The 15,015-nt window shown below is 41.7% G+C and overlaps 1 protein-coding gene across 1 annotated transcript; it reads left to right on the top strand.

Annotated features, from left to right (window-relative positions):
* The first annotated feature begins 1,739 nt into the window (after positions 1-1,739).
* DYRK3 (dual specificity tyrosine phosphorylation regulated kinase 3) lies at positions 1,740-12,122 on the top strand. Its single transcript, XM_053607860.1, has 3 exons — positions 1,740-1,975; positions 4,145-4,256; positions 10,313-12,122. The coding sequence occupies exons 1-3, from the start codon at positions 1,899-1,901 to the stop codon at positions 11,888-11,890; spliced, it is 1,767 nt and encodes a 588-aa protein (XP_053463835.1). The 5' UTR covers positions 1,740-1,898; the 3' UTR covers positions 11,891-12,122.
* The last annotated feature ends 2,893 nt before the right edge of the window (positions 12,123-15,015 follow it).

The following is a 15,015-nucleotide window of genomic DNA, read 5'->3' as shown; positions in this document are numbered from 1 at the left end:
CTTTTTTTATTATTAAATCATAGCTGTGTACATTAATGCGATCATGGGGCACCATACACTGGTTTTATAAACATTTGACACATTTTCATCACACTGGTTAACATAGCCTTCCTGGCATTTTTCTTAGTTATTGCGTTAAGACATTTATATTCTACATTTACTAAGTTTCACATGTACCCTTGTAAAGAATTTTGCAATCTTATGCTGGAAGGGACTTCAACAACAATCTAGTCCAACCTTTTTGTTGCTATGGAACTCTTTCTTCAAACAAAAGCTTCCTAAGAGCTCAAATACAAACTCCTTTGAAAGCAGGATCGTTCTGGTTGTATGGTGGGGGCAAGGGGAGGCAAAAATTAAAATCATATTTATAAAATTAGTAAATTTGTAAAAAATCATCGTGGAAGAAAACCTTTTTATTTACATTTTTTATCATAGAGAGGCTAAAGCAACATTGATCACAAAGAATCAAACCCTCAAACTTCCCCAAATTAAGATAGATTCTCAATTTATAGAGTGAAGAGAGACTTTGGATCTTTAGGGGCATTTTTACTTGGAGGCATGAGAACAGGGAATATAACTTTTAGTCACACGGAAATGAGCCCTGGGTGAAATTTTTAAGACGTATGGGCGTGTTCTTTGTTGACTTGGGAGAGTGAGTGTCAAAGTCCCACCAGGTGGCGCCCGTGTTCTGCATCTTGAGAACGTTTGGTTCTCCGCGCGAGCATCAAGCGGCCTGGTGCTTCGCAGGTCTGGGAAAATCCGACTGTATGCCACACTCAAGAAAACGACACTTGTTTTCGTGTTTTACACTCCTTCCTTCTCTCTGGAAATCGACTTTACTCTAGTGTTAGTGAGGTGTCTTAGATTTTCAGAAAAGAAAAACAACACACACATTCACACACATTCCAAGGATAGAAGTCAGAAACGTCTCTCCTAGGGGTCTGGTGCAGCACGAAGGCAGGCCATTTGAACCTAGTTCAGGCTTCGCCACTTGCTGATCATGAAGCACTGCTCCGCTGGCCTCAGGGTCTTGATCTGAAAAATGGTTCTTTGAGCCCTATCATCGGTGGCACGCTATTTGCACGGAACTCAGACAAAACCCAGCTTCAATTCTGGATTCTCGCTAAATCTGTAAAAGGATGTTATCTGGTATGGTTACTGAGATTAAATAAAAGAATTTTCATAAGTGCAAGTAACTGTTAATAAATGGGTTTACTATTATTGCTTTCTTACGCAACTCATTACCGTCCGGTGGGCTGCTCCGCAGAAGGAAAGACTAAAGCATTATACGTATTTTAAAATTAATTTTAAATTCATATTGAAGGGGAAGGGTTTAGAACTCAGGAGTGCAACATGCTACTTAAAAGACGCTGGAGAGGGAGGGGCGGGCCGCACTTCGGGGACACACGTTACACGCTTATTGCTACCTTCCCCCACCCACCACCAGGGTCTTTTCTCCTCTCTCTCTCGGACTTGTGCTCTGTCCCCAAGTCGCCTCCAAGAAAACCCTGTCGCTTAAGCCGTGAGCCCTTCGCCTCCCCCTCCCGAGCCCGCGACAGGACCCTGTCCTCTAGCTGGAGGGGAGCGCGGGGACCCCTGGACGAAGGGCTGGGCCTCTGGCTCCGCCCCTGTGCGTCAGCGCGCAGTAGCAAAGAGGCGTTTCCCGGGGCGTGCCGCGGTTGCCAGGCGACCAGACAGCTCCCCCTCCCACCCGCGCCGCTTCGCCTTTCCCCCTGCTGGCCGGGGCCAGTCGCGAGCTGAGGCGCTCGAGCGCAGTGTCTGGCTCGGAGTCCCCGGGGAAGATCACGCCTTGGAGTCTGCAGTCACCGCGCAGGTGGACGCACCCCCCCGGACCCTCCAACCGCCGCCCCTCCCCCCGCGGGGTCCCGAGCTAGCTAATGGGGGGCACCGCTCGCGGGCCTGGGCGGAAGGATGTGGGGCCACCCGGGGCCGGGCTCCCGCCCCAGCAGCGGAGGTAACGGCGCCACGGGTAACGGGCTGGGGGCGCCCAAGTGAGCTGCTGGAGCTGGCAGGCGAGGCCGGGGGGCGGGGAAGCCCGCGGCTGAGCAAGTCCCCAGCAGGAGGAACGAGGGAAGGGGTCTGACGCCCTCCCGGGGACCGGCCCCCCCACCCCATCAGCGCCTCCTCCCACTGCGAACTGGGGAAGAGGCTAGAGGCGAGTTAGAAGAAGCAGAGTTTCCATTCTTGGATTATCTCTAATGCCTTAGATCGGCAGTACGTGGTAAGGGACTCTGAAAACTAGGACTTTTTAACAAACTGAGGAAGCCGGGGAGCAGTATCTATGAAAGAAGCCCTGTTGCTTAGAGGCTGAACTTTCGGGGCTTTGCTGTGGGGAGTGCGGTCTGCCTTCTGATGTGTAGGTTTGGAACTGTACTGGGTGGGGCTTTCTCCGAATCCTATCTTGAGAGATTCCGCACCTACCATTTATTTTACACCTAAATAGAAGCGCCCTCCCCCGACCCCCGCTTTATTTGCATGGAGGCTTCCTGTTGTTCATTTTCTCTGTCTGTTAGGAAATCTTGCTGGTCTTCTGTGCCTGTTTCTCTGTGGACGTGGACACTTGTCCCGTTTGTTTTATCAAGCTGTGGCAAAGGGTCAGTTATATCCGGAATATTTGGTTTCTTGTTGGTGAAGCAGTTCCCAGTTAAAAATAATTCTAATTATTCTGTAAGAATGTGAACATGTTTTTTAAAAAGAGAACGTTCCAAAAATATCTGTAGTAGATTTTTCTTGTTTTGCTTTTTGTGTTCCTATAAAATATCCATCAGGAAAACTCTAAAATTAATTTAACAAACCAGTCTTTAAAGGCGAGTAAAATATTCCAGGAAATTTTTAAAAAGACATTAAAAAAAATTTTCCCCCTGCAACGTGGTTACTGTTATATTCACAGTGTGTCATGTAAAATGATACAATGAAATGCGGATGATGTGTGTGACCGGGAAACCCACTCATCTTGGGAGCAGATGAAATACATTATTCAGGGCCATCTTGTGGATTAAATAAATCTGTCTTTTGTGTTCCCTTACAGTGGTGTAGCCCACTGTTAAATAATAGAGAAGTAACTCTCAATCATTTAGCATTTTGCCTCCACCATCCACAGGAAAATGAAATAAATGCAAGTACATTTTTAAATTTAGAGCATCTGTTTAGTGTTTGCTATAGTAGTCATTGTGTTTTTCTACAAATTAGGCAGATGTAAGTAGGTTAAGTACATAAATAAAGAGAAGACAGCCCTAAAAAGGCATTTTATTTCTTGCCTGTAAGACCTAGAAATGTATAGACTGAAGCTGTTCTTCCCATTAAAATGTGGAGGCTCAGAGGGGAAGGTTGCACAGTCAGTGTTAGAGCTGAGATTGGAATCCAGATCTCTGACTTTGAAAAAGCAAATAACCTCTTGTTATTTTTTCCTATTTTGGTTTTTACGCTTCACATTCAAACTAGCCTTCATTTTCAAGTAGTAAGTTAGATGAGATGCATTTGATAGTTCCTATTTTTTAAACAGCATTCAGAAAGTAAGACCTATTTTAAAATACAAACCAAGAAATTCAGCCCCTCCCTTCCTCTCTCTCTCTTTCTTTCTTTCTATCATTCTATCTATCTTTCTTTCTTTCTTTTTTTTGACAGAGTCTGACTCTGTTGCCCTGGGTAGAATGCCCTTGTGTCATATAGCTCACAGCAACCTCAAACTCTTGGGCTTCAGCAATCAATCCTCTTGCCTCAGCCTCCTGAGTAACTGGGACTACAGGCACCACCACTACACCCAGCTAGTTTTTTGTCTCGCCTTTACTCTTTTTTTCAGTAGAGAGTGTGTCTCACTCTTGCTCAGGCTGATCTGGAACTCCTAAGCTCAAGCAGTCCACCTGCTTCAGCCTCTCAAAGTACTAGGATTACAGGCATGAGCCACTGCACCTGGCCCTGTTCTTTCTTTTAAAAAGGAAAAGTTCGTCTGTTCTGCTAAATATCTCAGTTGTTTGTATTGAATACCAAAATGCAGTGTAGACATTTATTTCTGTTATAGTTCCTTGTAGCAGATATGAAGCACTTACAACACAGGATATTTTGGAAATACAAATTTATTTTCTTCAGTTACTGACAGATTTTTATCTATAATCCTTTCAACTAGATTGGGGGATGGTGTCTATGATACCTTCATGATGATAGATGAAACCAAATGCCCACCCTGTTCAAATGTAGCCTGCAATTCTTCTGAACCATCTCTACCCAGAAGACTAAACGTAAGTAAAAGAAGTAATTCTTTGCACTCTGTCTTGGAAAAGAGGTAGTATAGGAACAGGGACGGATCACTGACAACCCACACTCTTCAGTTTCCTTTTGGTTTCTTCTGATGTTGGAACAACAATTTCTGTGGTCCAAATTTAGCTTTTCAGAATGATTTAATGTGGAGCCCACTGTTTTCTTTTTCTTTTTTTTTTTTTTTTTGCCAGGGCCAGGTTTGAACCCACCACCTCCGTATATGGGGCCGGCAACCCTACTCCTTGAGCCACAGGAGCCGCCCGGAGCCCACTGTTTTCTTTCATTTTCCACTGGGATAAATATATAGCAAATGTATATTTGCTATGTATATATACATATATAAAAATATGCTTTTATGAAAATAATGCTTATTTTCATAGAGGATGATGATATGCACGGGGATTGCAAAGGCTCCTTTTAATAAAAACAAGGAACAGAAAGCATCCGGGAATTCATAGATGTGCACATTTTTTCCTCCTTAGAGATAGAAAGGCAGTCCTAGCTTATTAGTGTGCTCCAGAGTACCATTTTATAGATCATAAAACAGTGCAGTTTCGGTTTTGGTGCATTTAATCATTTTGGGGACTGCAGACACTTAGCTTTTGACATAATTTTACTTAAGATAATAATAAAATTAATTCACATTCCCTCCGCATACGTAGAGTAATAGGCACAGCAGGGTTTGGACAAGTTCCATGACAAGGAGAAGCTGTCCTGTGACTTTAAAATTTGCTGCATTTGTCATCGAATGAACAATTGGATGCTTGAATTGGCTGATCTGTAATATTTTTCTTTCTCATTTCTGTGCTTAATATCTGAAATTGTTTCTATATAGAAAAACATTACATGTATGTTTCATAGTCCTTCACAAGTTTTTATCACTTTTTGCTTGTTTTCAACCTCTTCACTTTCAAGGCTAATAATATACAAAGCCTGGGCTAAAAATAAGGCTGGTTATTCTATTTTTAATCTCCTTTCTGGGTAGTGGAGTTTTTTCAATTCTTTGCAAGTTTCTTTAATGTATAAAAACCTCTGAGAACCATATACCCCTTGTGTTGACCAGCAGATTTCTTGGCTCTTTGCTGTCAATCAGCACATCTCTATGGGAAACTTTTTGCAGTTTGGCTGGTGTGTTAACATCTGGCTTTGATTTTTACTTTGATTCAGAGTTGGCTAACACCTTGCAATGGGTCATGAAAATTGTAAATTTCAGGATTAAAATGAACTTCTTACTGCATGGTATAGAGTAACAGTTTTTGAGAGGCAGAGCTTTTCAATTCTAATTTAATGGTATCTTTGCAAACTTTGCTGAAAAAATATTTTTTGACCTCTTGTTGCCACTACTGTTAGTTATGCAGTGACTCCATCCAAGATCCCCTCTTGCCCTTTCCACAAAGTCTTTTAACTTCATTGTTTATTCAGAAAGCTCTTATGTTCTCATTGTAAACTAGAAATGGTCTTTTATTGGGTTAAGGTTTATGTTGCTGGGATTTAGGGTTGGGAGCTGGGAAAAGGATAGGGTTTTATATGTTGGTGAGAAGGATGTTCCTTCTGAATTTGTCAATTAAAATATTTAAGATTCAATTAATTCAATAGAAGATTCTGTTTGAAATGCTGTGAGCCCTTCAAATTAACAGTGTGTGTGAAGTATTCCTATGGAAAAAAAACATGGTAATTCTGACACTGACTCTCTAGATATAATTACATGGTTAACAAAATATTTGGTAGAATCTATCTTAAACATTGGTTGGTCATTGTGATTGTAACCCTAGACTAGAAATATATAATGTTTTATAACTGTTACACTTCAACATGTGTGAACATTGTAGATTTTTCTAGAACAATGGAAAGAAGGGTTTTATTTATAGCACAGCAGACTGGATACATAGTTGATTCAGGCGGGTATTTGAGTTATTTATAGGAAAAGAAAGAAAGCTAAGGAGAGAACCCCTCCCTGTGTGGAAAAATTCCTTCCTGGAATTCTCCAGATTCAGTGGAGAATTATCTGCATGGTGGATTGTACCTAAACAGCGTATTCTGCTCTGGAAGCCACAGTTTAAGAAAGACATAAGCACAATCTGTGTTGAGAATGTGAACAGGATAGTAAGGGGACCTGACATGTGTTGGGGAAGTAAGGAGAATGTAGTGAGGATGTGAACATCCAAAAGGTCGGTGGGGGCAAGACTGACCCTTTTAGGTATCCAGAAGGTGATTTTTTTTTTTTTAGTCCATTCTTCTGCAGAAAGAACAGAAGGCTCTTCTATGAAATTTGGATACTTCTGTGTAGTTCCCAAGAGCAAAATAAGACCAGTTTGCAGGAAGAAAGATTTAGGTTCACTTAGGGAAAAACCATGAGTCAGGAAATCCAAGTGGCATCTTAACCTTACTATAATAGTCATGTGGAAATTAAATTTCTGTTGTATCTGTTCTTATTAATGTTCTGTGCCTGAGACACTGTCTTTATCACAAACAGAAATGAAGACCTCCAGAGCCAGCGCAGCCTTACATGTAGGCAGAGTAGGTGAGATTCCCAGGGACGGACCCTGGACCACAGATACCCTTTCCTACCAGCTTGTCATTGATGACTGCAGTTCCTAGAGAGGCATTCCTTTGGGTTAAGGCATTGATCTTCTGATAAAGTTCAAATATCCCTGGAGAGGTAACACATTAAATTGTATAGCAAGTGGAAAGCAGGTTTTGTGTGGGGGAGAAGGTGGGTGAGGTGTTTCTGTGCATCCAGAGGGAGGGCCTGTTGTTAGAGTCTTCACTGAGTAGAAGGCATATTTAGTGCCAGACTTCAGTGGAGGAAGACCAGACTAGACATACAGAGTAAACCGCCAGAGAGGAGATAAATGGAAAAGAAGCAGGGAAAGGTATACGGGAATTTAAACTTAATATACTGAGAATTTTGCCTAATCATAACCAGTGTCGTAAAAATGTTTTGTAGTTTATAAGCATTGTTTATATATATTATTAATTATAATTTGTTTCACACATCATTCTTCAAGCAGATATTATTATCTATTATTATCCACATTTTATAAGTAAGGAAATCGGGCCTAAGAAAGTTTAAAGTTACCTGCCTGGGGAGCTACAGCTTTTGATTAGTATAGCCAGGACCCTAACCCAGGCCTTCTGACTTCATCTTTCTTTAGGTTGTGTCCCAAAGACTAGAGCAGTAAATGTTTAGGTACATTAAAGTAAAGTAGTAAAAGTTTTAAGGAAAATCGGCTAAGATGAATGCAGATGACTACTTTTGTTATGTACATCTAAAAATCTTTTTGTCTTTTTTTGTTTATGTTTTCAGTTTTTAATATTGTTTTTTCATTTGTTTTTGGTAATATATAAATACAGGTTTTGGTTTGCTTAGGTTGTATTAAAATTTATTTTCTAAAGATGTCACCACTTTTTTGTATTATAACTAGCTTGAAGCTCCTCTGAAATTAGCTGCCTCTGATACTGGAGGCTCTCTGCAATTATCAAACAGATAAGGGCTACAATTTCTCAGGGTACATTGAGGAAAATAAATGTTTAAGAATCCAGAACTTTTTTATTTTTTAACAACATACTTAGCATTTTTCTTCTTTGTAAACCCTTCTGAATATAATTTTTTAAACTGTACATATAAAAAGTATGCAACATGATATTTTGCTATACAAAGGGAGATAGTAACCTTAGTAAAACCACTACAAAGGGAGATAGTAACTATAGTCAAACCAGTACAAAGGGAGATAGTTACTATAGTCAAACCAGTTAACACATTCATCATGTCACAGTTACTTTTTTTTTTTTTTTTTTGAGACAGAGTTGCACTTGGTTGAGACCCACTTGGTAGCTGGAGTGCCATGGCCTCAGCCAAGCTCACAGAAGCCTCAAATTCCTGGGCTCAAGTGATCCTCCTGCTTCAGCCTCCTGAGTAGCTAGACTACAAGTGCCATAAGCCTGGTTAATTTTTTTCTGTTTTTAATAGAGAGGTCTTGCTCTTGCTCAGGTTGGTCTGAACTCCAGAGGTCAAGCAATCCTTCTGCCTTGGCCTCCCAGAGTGTCAAGTTTCCAGGCAGCCTCTTTTTTTCTTAATATTATTTTGTTCTGCTTTTCTTTTCCTCCATCTTATTTTAAGAGGTTTTCTTTTTGTTTGTTTTGTTTTCTTGTCTTTTTGAGGTAGGGTCTTACTCTGTCTCTTTGGCTAGAGTCCACTGGAATCCATTCTTAATGACATAAGTAGGAAAAAAAATCTCTCATCCATACTAAAAATCCCAAGAGACGCAACAGGAATAAAGTTTTCATTTGTAATGGAAAAAAAAAAATCTGGACTCATTATAGCTCACTCCAGCCTCTTAGTCCTGGGATCCAATGACCTTCCTGTCTCAGCTTCCCGAGTAGCTTAGGGTCCAAGTGCACACCACCATGCCCAGCTTAGTTTTCTATTTTTTGTAGAGATGGGGTCTCAGTTTTGCTCAGGCTGATCTTGGACTCCTAACCCCAAGCAATCCTGCCTTCTTGGCTTCCCAAAGTGCTAGGATTACAGGCATGAGCCACTGCGCCCAGCTCAAAGAATTATGTTGCAATTCATATAATCTTATTTTAATTCAGAGGAGTTCTGGGGGTTTCTATTCCGTCCAGGAAAAGGTTAAGCAAAATTAAGTATAAGGAATAATACTCCTTTATCTTGGAGGCTTTTAATGGGGAAGAATTTTACAATAAGCACCCCAGAGGCCTTGGATTCTCACTATTATTTGTCAGATACTTAAAAAATTGATCCAGATAATCTCAAGAATTCTCTCTGGCTTAGAAATGTTGTGATTCAATGAACTGACTTAGAAGGCTACAATAATTTATATGGGACCTGGGAGTAGATGATAAATACTTGGTTGATTCCAGGCTGTAGTCAGCATTCAGCCCCATTAGAGAGTCACATAGGCACTAGGAGAATGTGGTGCTCAGAGTGTTGGTAACGGGAAGAGCCCTGGACTGGGAGTCAGAAGACATGGGTTCAAATCATTCTTCTGTCATTTATAGTACCTTATTCTTTACAGAACATTTTGTTTTTTATTGTTATTTTTATTTTTTGAGACCGAGTCTCACTTTATTGCCCAGGGTAGAGTGCCATGGCATCATCACAGCTCATAGCTCACAGCAACCTCGAACTCTTGGGCTCAAGCAATCCCCTTGCCTCAGCCTCCTGAGTAGCTGGGACTATAGGTGTCTACCAAGATGCCCAGCAAGTTTTCCTATTTTTAGTAGAGATGGGGTCTCACTCTTGCTCAAACTTATCTGGGCCTCCTGAGCTCAAGCCAGAACTCCTGAGCTCAAGCCATCCACCTGCCTCGGCCTCCCAGAGCGCCAGGATTTCAGGCAGGAGCCACCACCCAGCCCACAGAACACTTTAATGTACATTATTTTGGTCGTGCTATATGTCCTTAAGATCTGGGAAGATAACCTGAAACAATTAGTAAACAGTGTAAGACAGTGTGCAGGGTATCCATAAAGTTTGCGTGCACTTTAAAATAGGCAACTATTTTAAAAAATGCACATGAACTGTATGGACATCCTATATAATCAAGTGCCAGTTATGTGGTACAGATTCAAAAGCTGCAGTTAAAATATGAGGTTAATCAGTATGGGTCCAGAGTAGCTGTAAGTGGAAGAGAGAGTACTTGAATTGGGCCTTGAAGGCATGTAGGATTTGAGTGGACTGGTGGGATGGGGTGGAAGGGTGAAAGGAATCTTGGTACAAGGACATCCCTATAGGAAGGAATCTAGCATGCTGAGTGAGTGGTAAGACCATCTTGTCTTGAGCAAGGCAGAGCATATGGGAGGGATTGGAGTGGCTTTAATACTCTGGGAGTCTGAGGATTAATATAACACAAGTTTCTTGAGACTCTTGCTTTTCTTATCTCCCTTTTCGGTCATTTCAACCTTACAATAAACATGGCTGGACGTGTTTAGCCATTGCTCAGTCAGAGGAGGGAAAATCTTTTCATCTTTCTAATATTTTTAGTGACTTTAACATGATACTCATTTTTCTCTTTCATAGATCACCACAGAGCAGTTAATAAGAGATCATACTCAGCACTTTCTGAATGGAGGTGAGATGAAGGTAGAGCAGCTGTTTCAAGAATTTGGCAGCAAAAGATCTGATATTCTTCAGTCAGATGTTACCAACGATTCTGAAAAATGCTCTCCTGTTGCTTGTCAGGGTAAAAGTTTAGATAACTTGTGTTCAGTAAAATCCAACAGTTCATCCAAAGCACCGAAAGTGGTACCGCTGACTCCAGAGCAAGCCCTGAAGCAGTATAAACACCACCTCACTGCCTATGAGAAGCTGGAGATCATCAATTATCCAGAAATCTACTTTGTGGGTCCAAACGCCAAAAAAAGACATGGAGTTATTGGTGGCCCCAATAACGGGGGATACGATGATTCAGATGGGTCCTACATTCACGTACCTCGAGACCATCTAGCTTATCGATATGAGGTGCTGAAAATTATTGGCAAGGGGAGTTTTGGGCAGGTGGCCCAGGTCTATGATCACAAACTTCGACAGTACGTGGCCCTAAAAATGGTGCGAAATGAGAAGCGCTTCCATCGTCAAGCAGCTGAGGAGATCCGGATTTTGGAGCATCTTAAAAAACAGGATAAAACTGGTAGCATGAATGTCATCCACATGTTGGAAAGTTTCACATTTCGGAACCATGTTTGCATGGCCTTTGAATTGCTAAGCATAGACCTTTATGAGCTAATAAAAAAAAACAAGTTTCAAGGTTTTAGCGTACAATTAGTACGCAAGTTTGCTCAATCCATCTTGCAATCCTTGGATGCTCTCCACAAAAATAAGATTATTCACTGTGACCTGAAGCCAGAAAACATTCTCCTGAAACACCACGGGCGCAGTGCAACCAAGGTCATTGACTTTGGGTCCAGCTGTTTCGAGTACCAGAAGCTTTACACGTATATCCAGTCTCGGTTCTACAGAGCTCCTGAGATCATCTTAGGAAGCCGCTACAGCACCCCTATTGACATATGGAGTTTTGGCTGCATCCTTGCGGAACTTTTAACGGGACAGCCTCTGTTTCCTGGAGAGGATGAAGGAGACCAGTTGGCCTGCATGATGGAGCTGTTAGGGATGCCCCCGGCCAAACTCCTGGAGCAATCCAAACGTGCCAAGTACTTTATCAACTCTAGGGGCCTCCCTCGCTATTGCTCTTTGTCCACTCAGGCAGACGGGAGGATTGTGCTAATGGGGGGTCGCTCACGAAGGGGTAAAAAGCGAGGTCCCCCAGGCAGCAAAGACTGGGAGACAGCACTGAAAGGGTGTGATGACTACTTGTTTATAGAGTTTTTGAAAAAGTGTCTTCACTGGGACCCCTCTGCCCGTCTGACCCCAGCTCAAGCATTAAGACACCCTTGGATTAGCAAGTCTGTACCCAGACCGCTTACCACCACCGACAAAGGGTCAGGGAAACGGGCAGTAAATCCCACAAATGCTTTCCAGGGACTGGGTTCCAAGCTGCCTCCAGTTGTTGGAATAGCCAATAAGCTTAAAGCTAACCTGATGTCAGACAGCAATGGCAGTATACCTCTGTGCAGTGTCTTGCCAAAACTGATTAGCTAATGGACAGAAATATACTCCGAGACGCGTATGTATGTATTTTTAATTAACAAAACTGAGAATGGAAAAAAAATGCAAGCCCATTGGTGGATATGTTTTTGTTAGACTAGACTTCTTTTTTTTTAACATGGCAAAGCATTTTTATATGACTATAAAAGAATTCTTCAAGGGCTAATTACCTAACCAACTTGTATTGGCCATATGGAATGTACATTAAATGACTTTTTATAGGTCAGTGACTCTTTTGTTATTGTCAAATGTTACTTCAACCTATATATCATTCTGTTGGTTTCAATGTCTTTCACTCGAGCTAAAAGGCACACTAGAATATACACCCCGACTATTCCTCCCTTCTAGTCCCTGTCCGCATCTGTGCTGAAGGTTCATTTGGGGTGTGGGGGTAGTTTGATGAGAGCCCACACTAGATCTCTGTCCTCAGCAGGCCATTCTCTGAGCTCATTCCGGATGAAAGGGCTCACACAGCATGTGGGGTGGGTACCCACACCTGGACAATCGTTGTCGCTGATTTCTAGTGACTCATTCCTATTCACATCAATTTTCTGATGCTCAGTGTTTTCATTTCATGTTGTTGTTATTATTTTCCCTCCGACTAGTTTTCTGGGCATTCAGACCACTTTACAGACATCTCGTTACTTTACCAAATAACCTTGTAAGATGCCAGTTTTAAAACTGAGACATATGCATCCCTTTTTTCTCTCCCATCCTTCTTCCCGCATCTCCATGGAAGATACAGCAATTTCTTTGTCCCAAATGATCCAAAATGTTAAAGGTAGAATCAACAGGAAAAGTGTGGTTCTCCAACTTTGTGATACTCGGACCAACCTACTTGCTTCATTTTCTTTTTTTTTTTTCCTTTTCCTTTATTCTTTTTGTTTGTTTGTTTGAGACAGAGTCTCACTCTGTTGCCCCCGCTAAAGTGCTATAGCATCAGCCTAGCTCACTGCAACCTCAACTCCTGGGCTCAAGCTATCCTCCTGCCTCAGCCTCCCACGTAGCTGGGACTACAGGCACCTGCCACAACACCTGGCTAATTTTTCTATTTTTGCTCAGGCTGGCTTCAAACTCCTGAGCTCAATGAGTGATCCTCTTGCCTTAGCGTCCCAGAGTGCTGGGATTACAGGTGTGCGTTACCTCTCTCAGCTTACTTGCTGCATTTTCATGGACTCTATACCTTGTAAAAGTGGTCATTCTTAGGTAAATCTCACCACAGTTTAAAGGCTGTCTTTCCTCTCTTTCCTGCCACCTGGTCATTTTCCCCACTCCCACTTTAAACTGAAGGCTGTTTGCTAGATCTGCATGAACTTTGGTTATAAGAAGAAAACTGAAAATCCAGCAACTGGTGGTAATCAATGTTTTCCCTTTCTTTTCTCAAATTCTATTCACTTCACCAGCCTTTCTTCTCTGCTAAGATTTAAAGTTAAATAGTGAGGGCTGATAAGAAAACGAATTGCTAAGCCAAATGCTTTACTTAGAAAGTTGGAGAAAGGAGAAAGACTAAGTTTCCCTGCTGCCGTTTTATTTTTTTTTCCATTGCCTTCCTCTATTTCCGCCGTTGCTCTGAAACTCTATGTATGCCCAAGTTCTACCCTAAATGTGTGCTCTTTAGAGCAGAAGGTTTGCCTTCTACAGCATAGTGTTAGAATGATCCACTTCTGTTTTTATTCTTCTAGAATTTAATCTGCACACTTTATGAGATTGGAAGGAGGCTTCTTTCATTGGGCACTACAGTAAAAAGAAGTGTGGAAAAATACTGTGCACATGTTATTTAAGGAACTTTTGCCTAATCCAAAAGTATTACTGATTGTCATGGAACCAGGCTGTGAAAGTGAGAATGAACAAACCATACTGATAGTGGTATTACAAGTGTAGCCTCAGGCTGCCAAGCACAAGGGCCAGGTGGTAGACAGGAATTCGGAGGCCTCACCCTCTTTAAAAGGAGGCAGCCTTGGACCTTTTGGCAACTGAGAAACTGGATTATAGAACCTTTACTCCTGCTGTACAGATGGCAATGGTATGTTCAACACCTTTAAATCCCTTTAACTCTTGCCCAATTCTCTTATTTGCAGGAGTTTCAGAACCTCCTGCATTATCTGGGCACAGCATATGTTAAGCTTGTTTTGCCAGTTGTTATCAGTGTAGAGGGCCTGCTCCTTTAAGCCAACTGTGTTAAAAGGATTGCTACCCCAAATGCACCTAATGTAAACTTAGTTTTAGTGTTTATGTTTTTGAGTGCAAGATCTTGGTGAGCCAGCACTGGTTCCTGAGACTAAGTTTGGCACATGCTCTGATCCCGCGTACTGAATGGGCTGTGAGGTTACTGAAAGGTTGTAGACAGCTCATGATGCTGTAGACCAATTCTGGACAGCTCTGTGAGGGTGAATGGCTGTGTTTCTGCCTCACTGAGGCAACTTAAGACACTGACACAGAGTCACTAAAGTTGGCATGCCTGTCTTCTGTAGGCTGACTCAAGGTTGGGGAGAGTGGGCTGCTTTAAAACAGTGCTGGTGTGCAGATGGATTTCAGGAGGGTGGATTTCAAGTGTAGGGACAAATTGTGGTTTTTAGAGGCTGTCACTCTATGGTGCCTTTTTTTGCCACTGTTAAATTTTCACATGGGTGCTTGCCCAGCCACAGCAGTGAGTGACTGAATTGCATCAGAGTTAGTGCAGAGATCCAGACTGTCTTTTACTCAGTTAAGGGATTGTTCTTTAGCTATTTTTGTTCTTCCAGTCATTTCAACTAAATAGGTGAAGTCGGTTGACTTAACTGATTTCTGAATTGACAAAATCAACTGAATTTCCAGATTGTTATCAACACAATGAAAGCGTTGAGTCAGAATTTTCGTTTTCCTAAAGTAATTTTTTCTTTCAACACAGCAGATTGGCTGATCCTACTAATACCTGCTCATCGCCTTAGATTCTGTCCTACGTTCTATCCTCACAGTGATTTTTTTTTTAGAAATTATTTTTTATTAATTCATACACATATAGATCATGAATACATTTATGCATATGGGGGATACAATGTGTTGACTTTTTTTTTTTTTTTTTTTTTTTGGTAGAGACAGAGTCTCACTTTATGGCCCTCGGTAGAGTGCCGTGGCCTCAC

The sequence above is a fragment of the Nycticebus coucang genome, chromosome 10, assembly GCF_027406575.1.
Source record: "Nycticebus coucang isolate mNycCou1 chromosome 10, mNycCou1.pri, whole genome shotgun sequence".
Taxonomy (NCBI): domain Eukaryota; kingdom Metazoa; phylum Chordata; class Mammalia; order Primates; family Lorisidae; genus Nycticebus; species Nycticebus coucang.
This window is presented reverse-complemented; position numbering and strand designations above follow the sequence as displayed.

Bases quoted from the DNA above. Each gene is read 5' to 3' on its own strand.
- DYRK3 (XM_053607860.1), top strand. From the start codon at position 1,899: ATGGGGGGCACCGCTCGCGGGCCTGGGCGGAAGGATGTGGGGCCACCC. The intron at 1,976-4,144 runs GTAACGGCGCCA...CCTTTCAACTAG, and splicing joins CTCCCGCCCCAGCAGCGGAG to ATTGGGGGATGGTGTCTATG. The intron at 4,257-10,312 runs GTAAGTAAAAGA...TCTCTTTCATAG, and splicing joins CTCTACCCAGAAGACTAAAC to ATCACCACAGAGCAGTTAAT.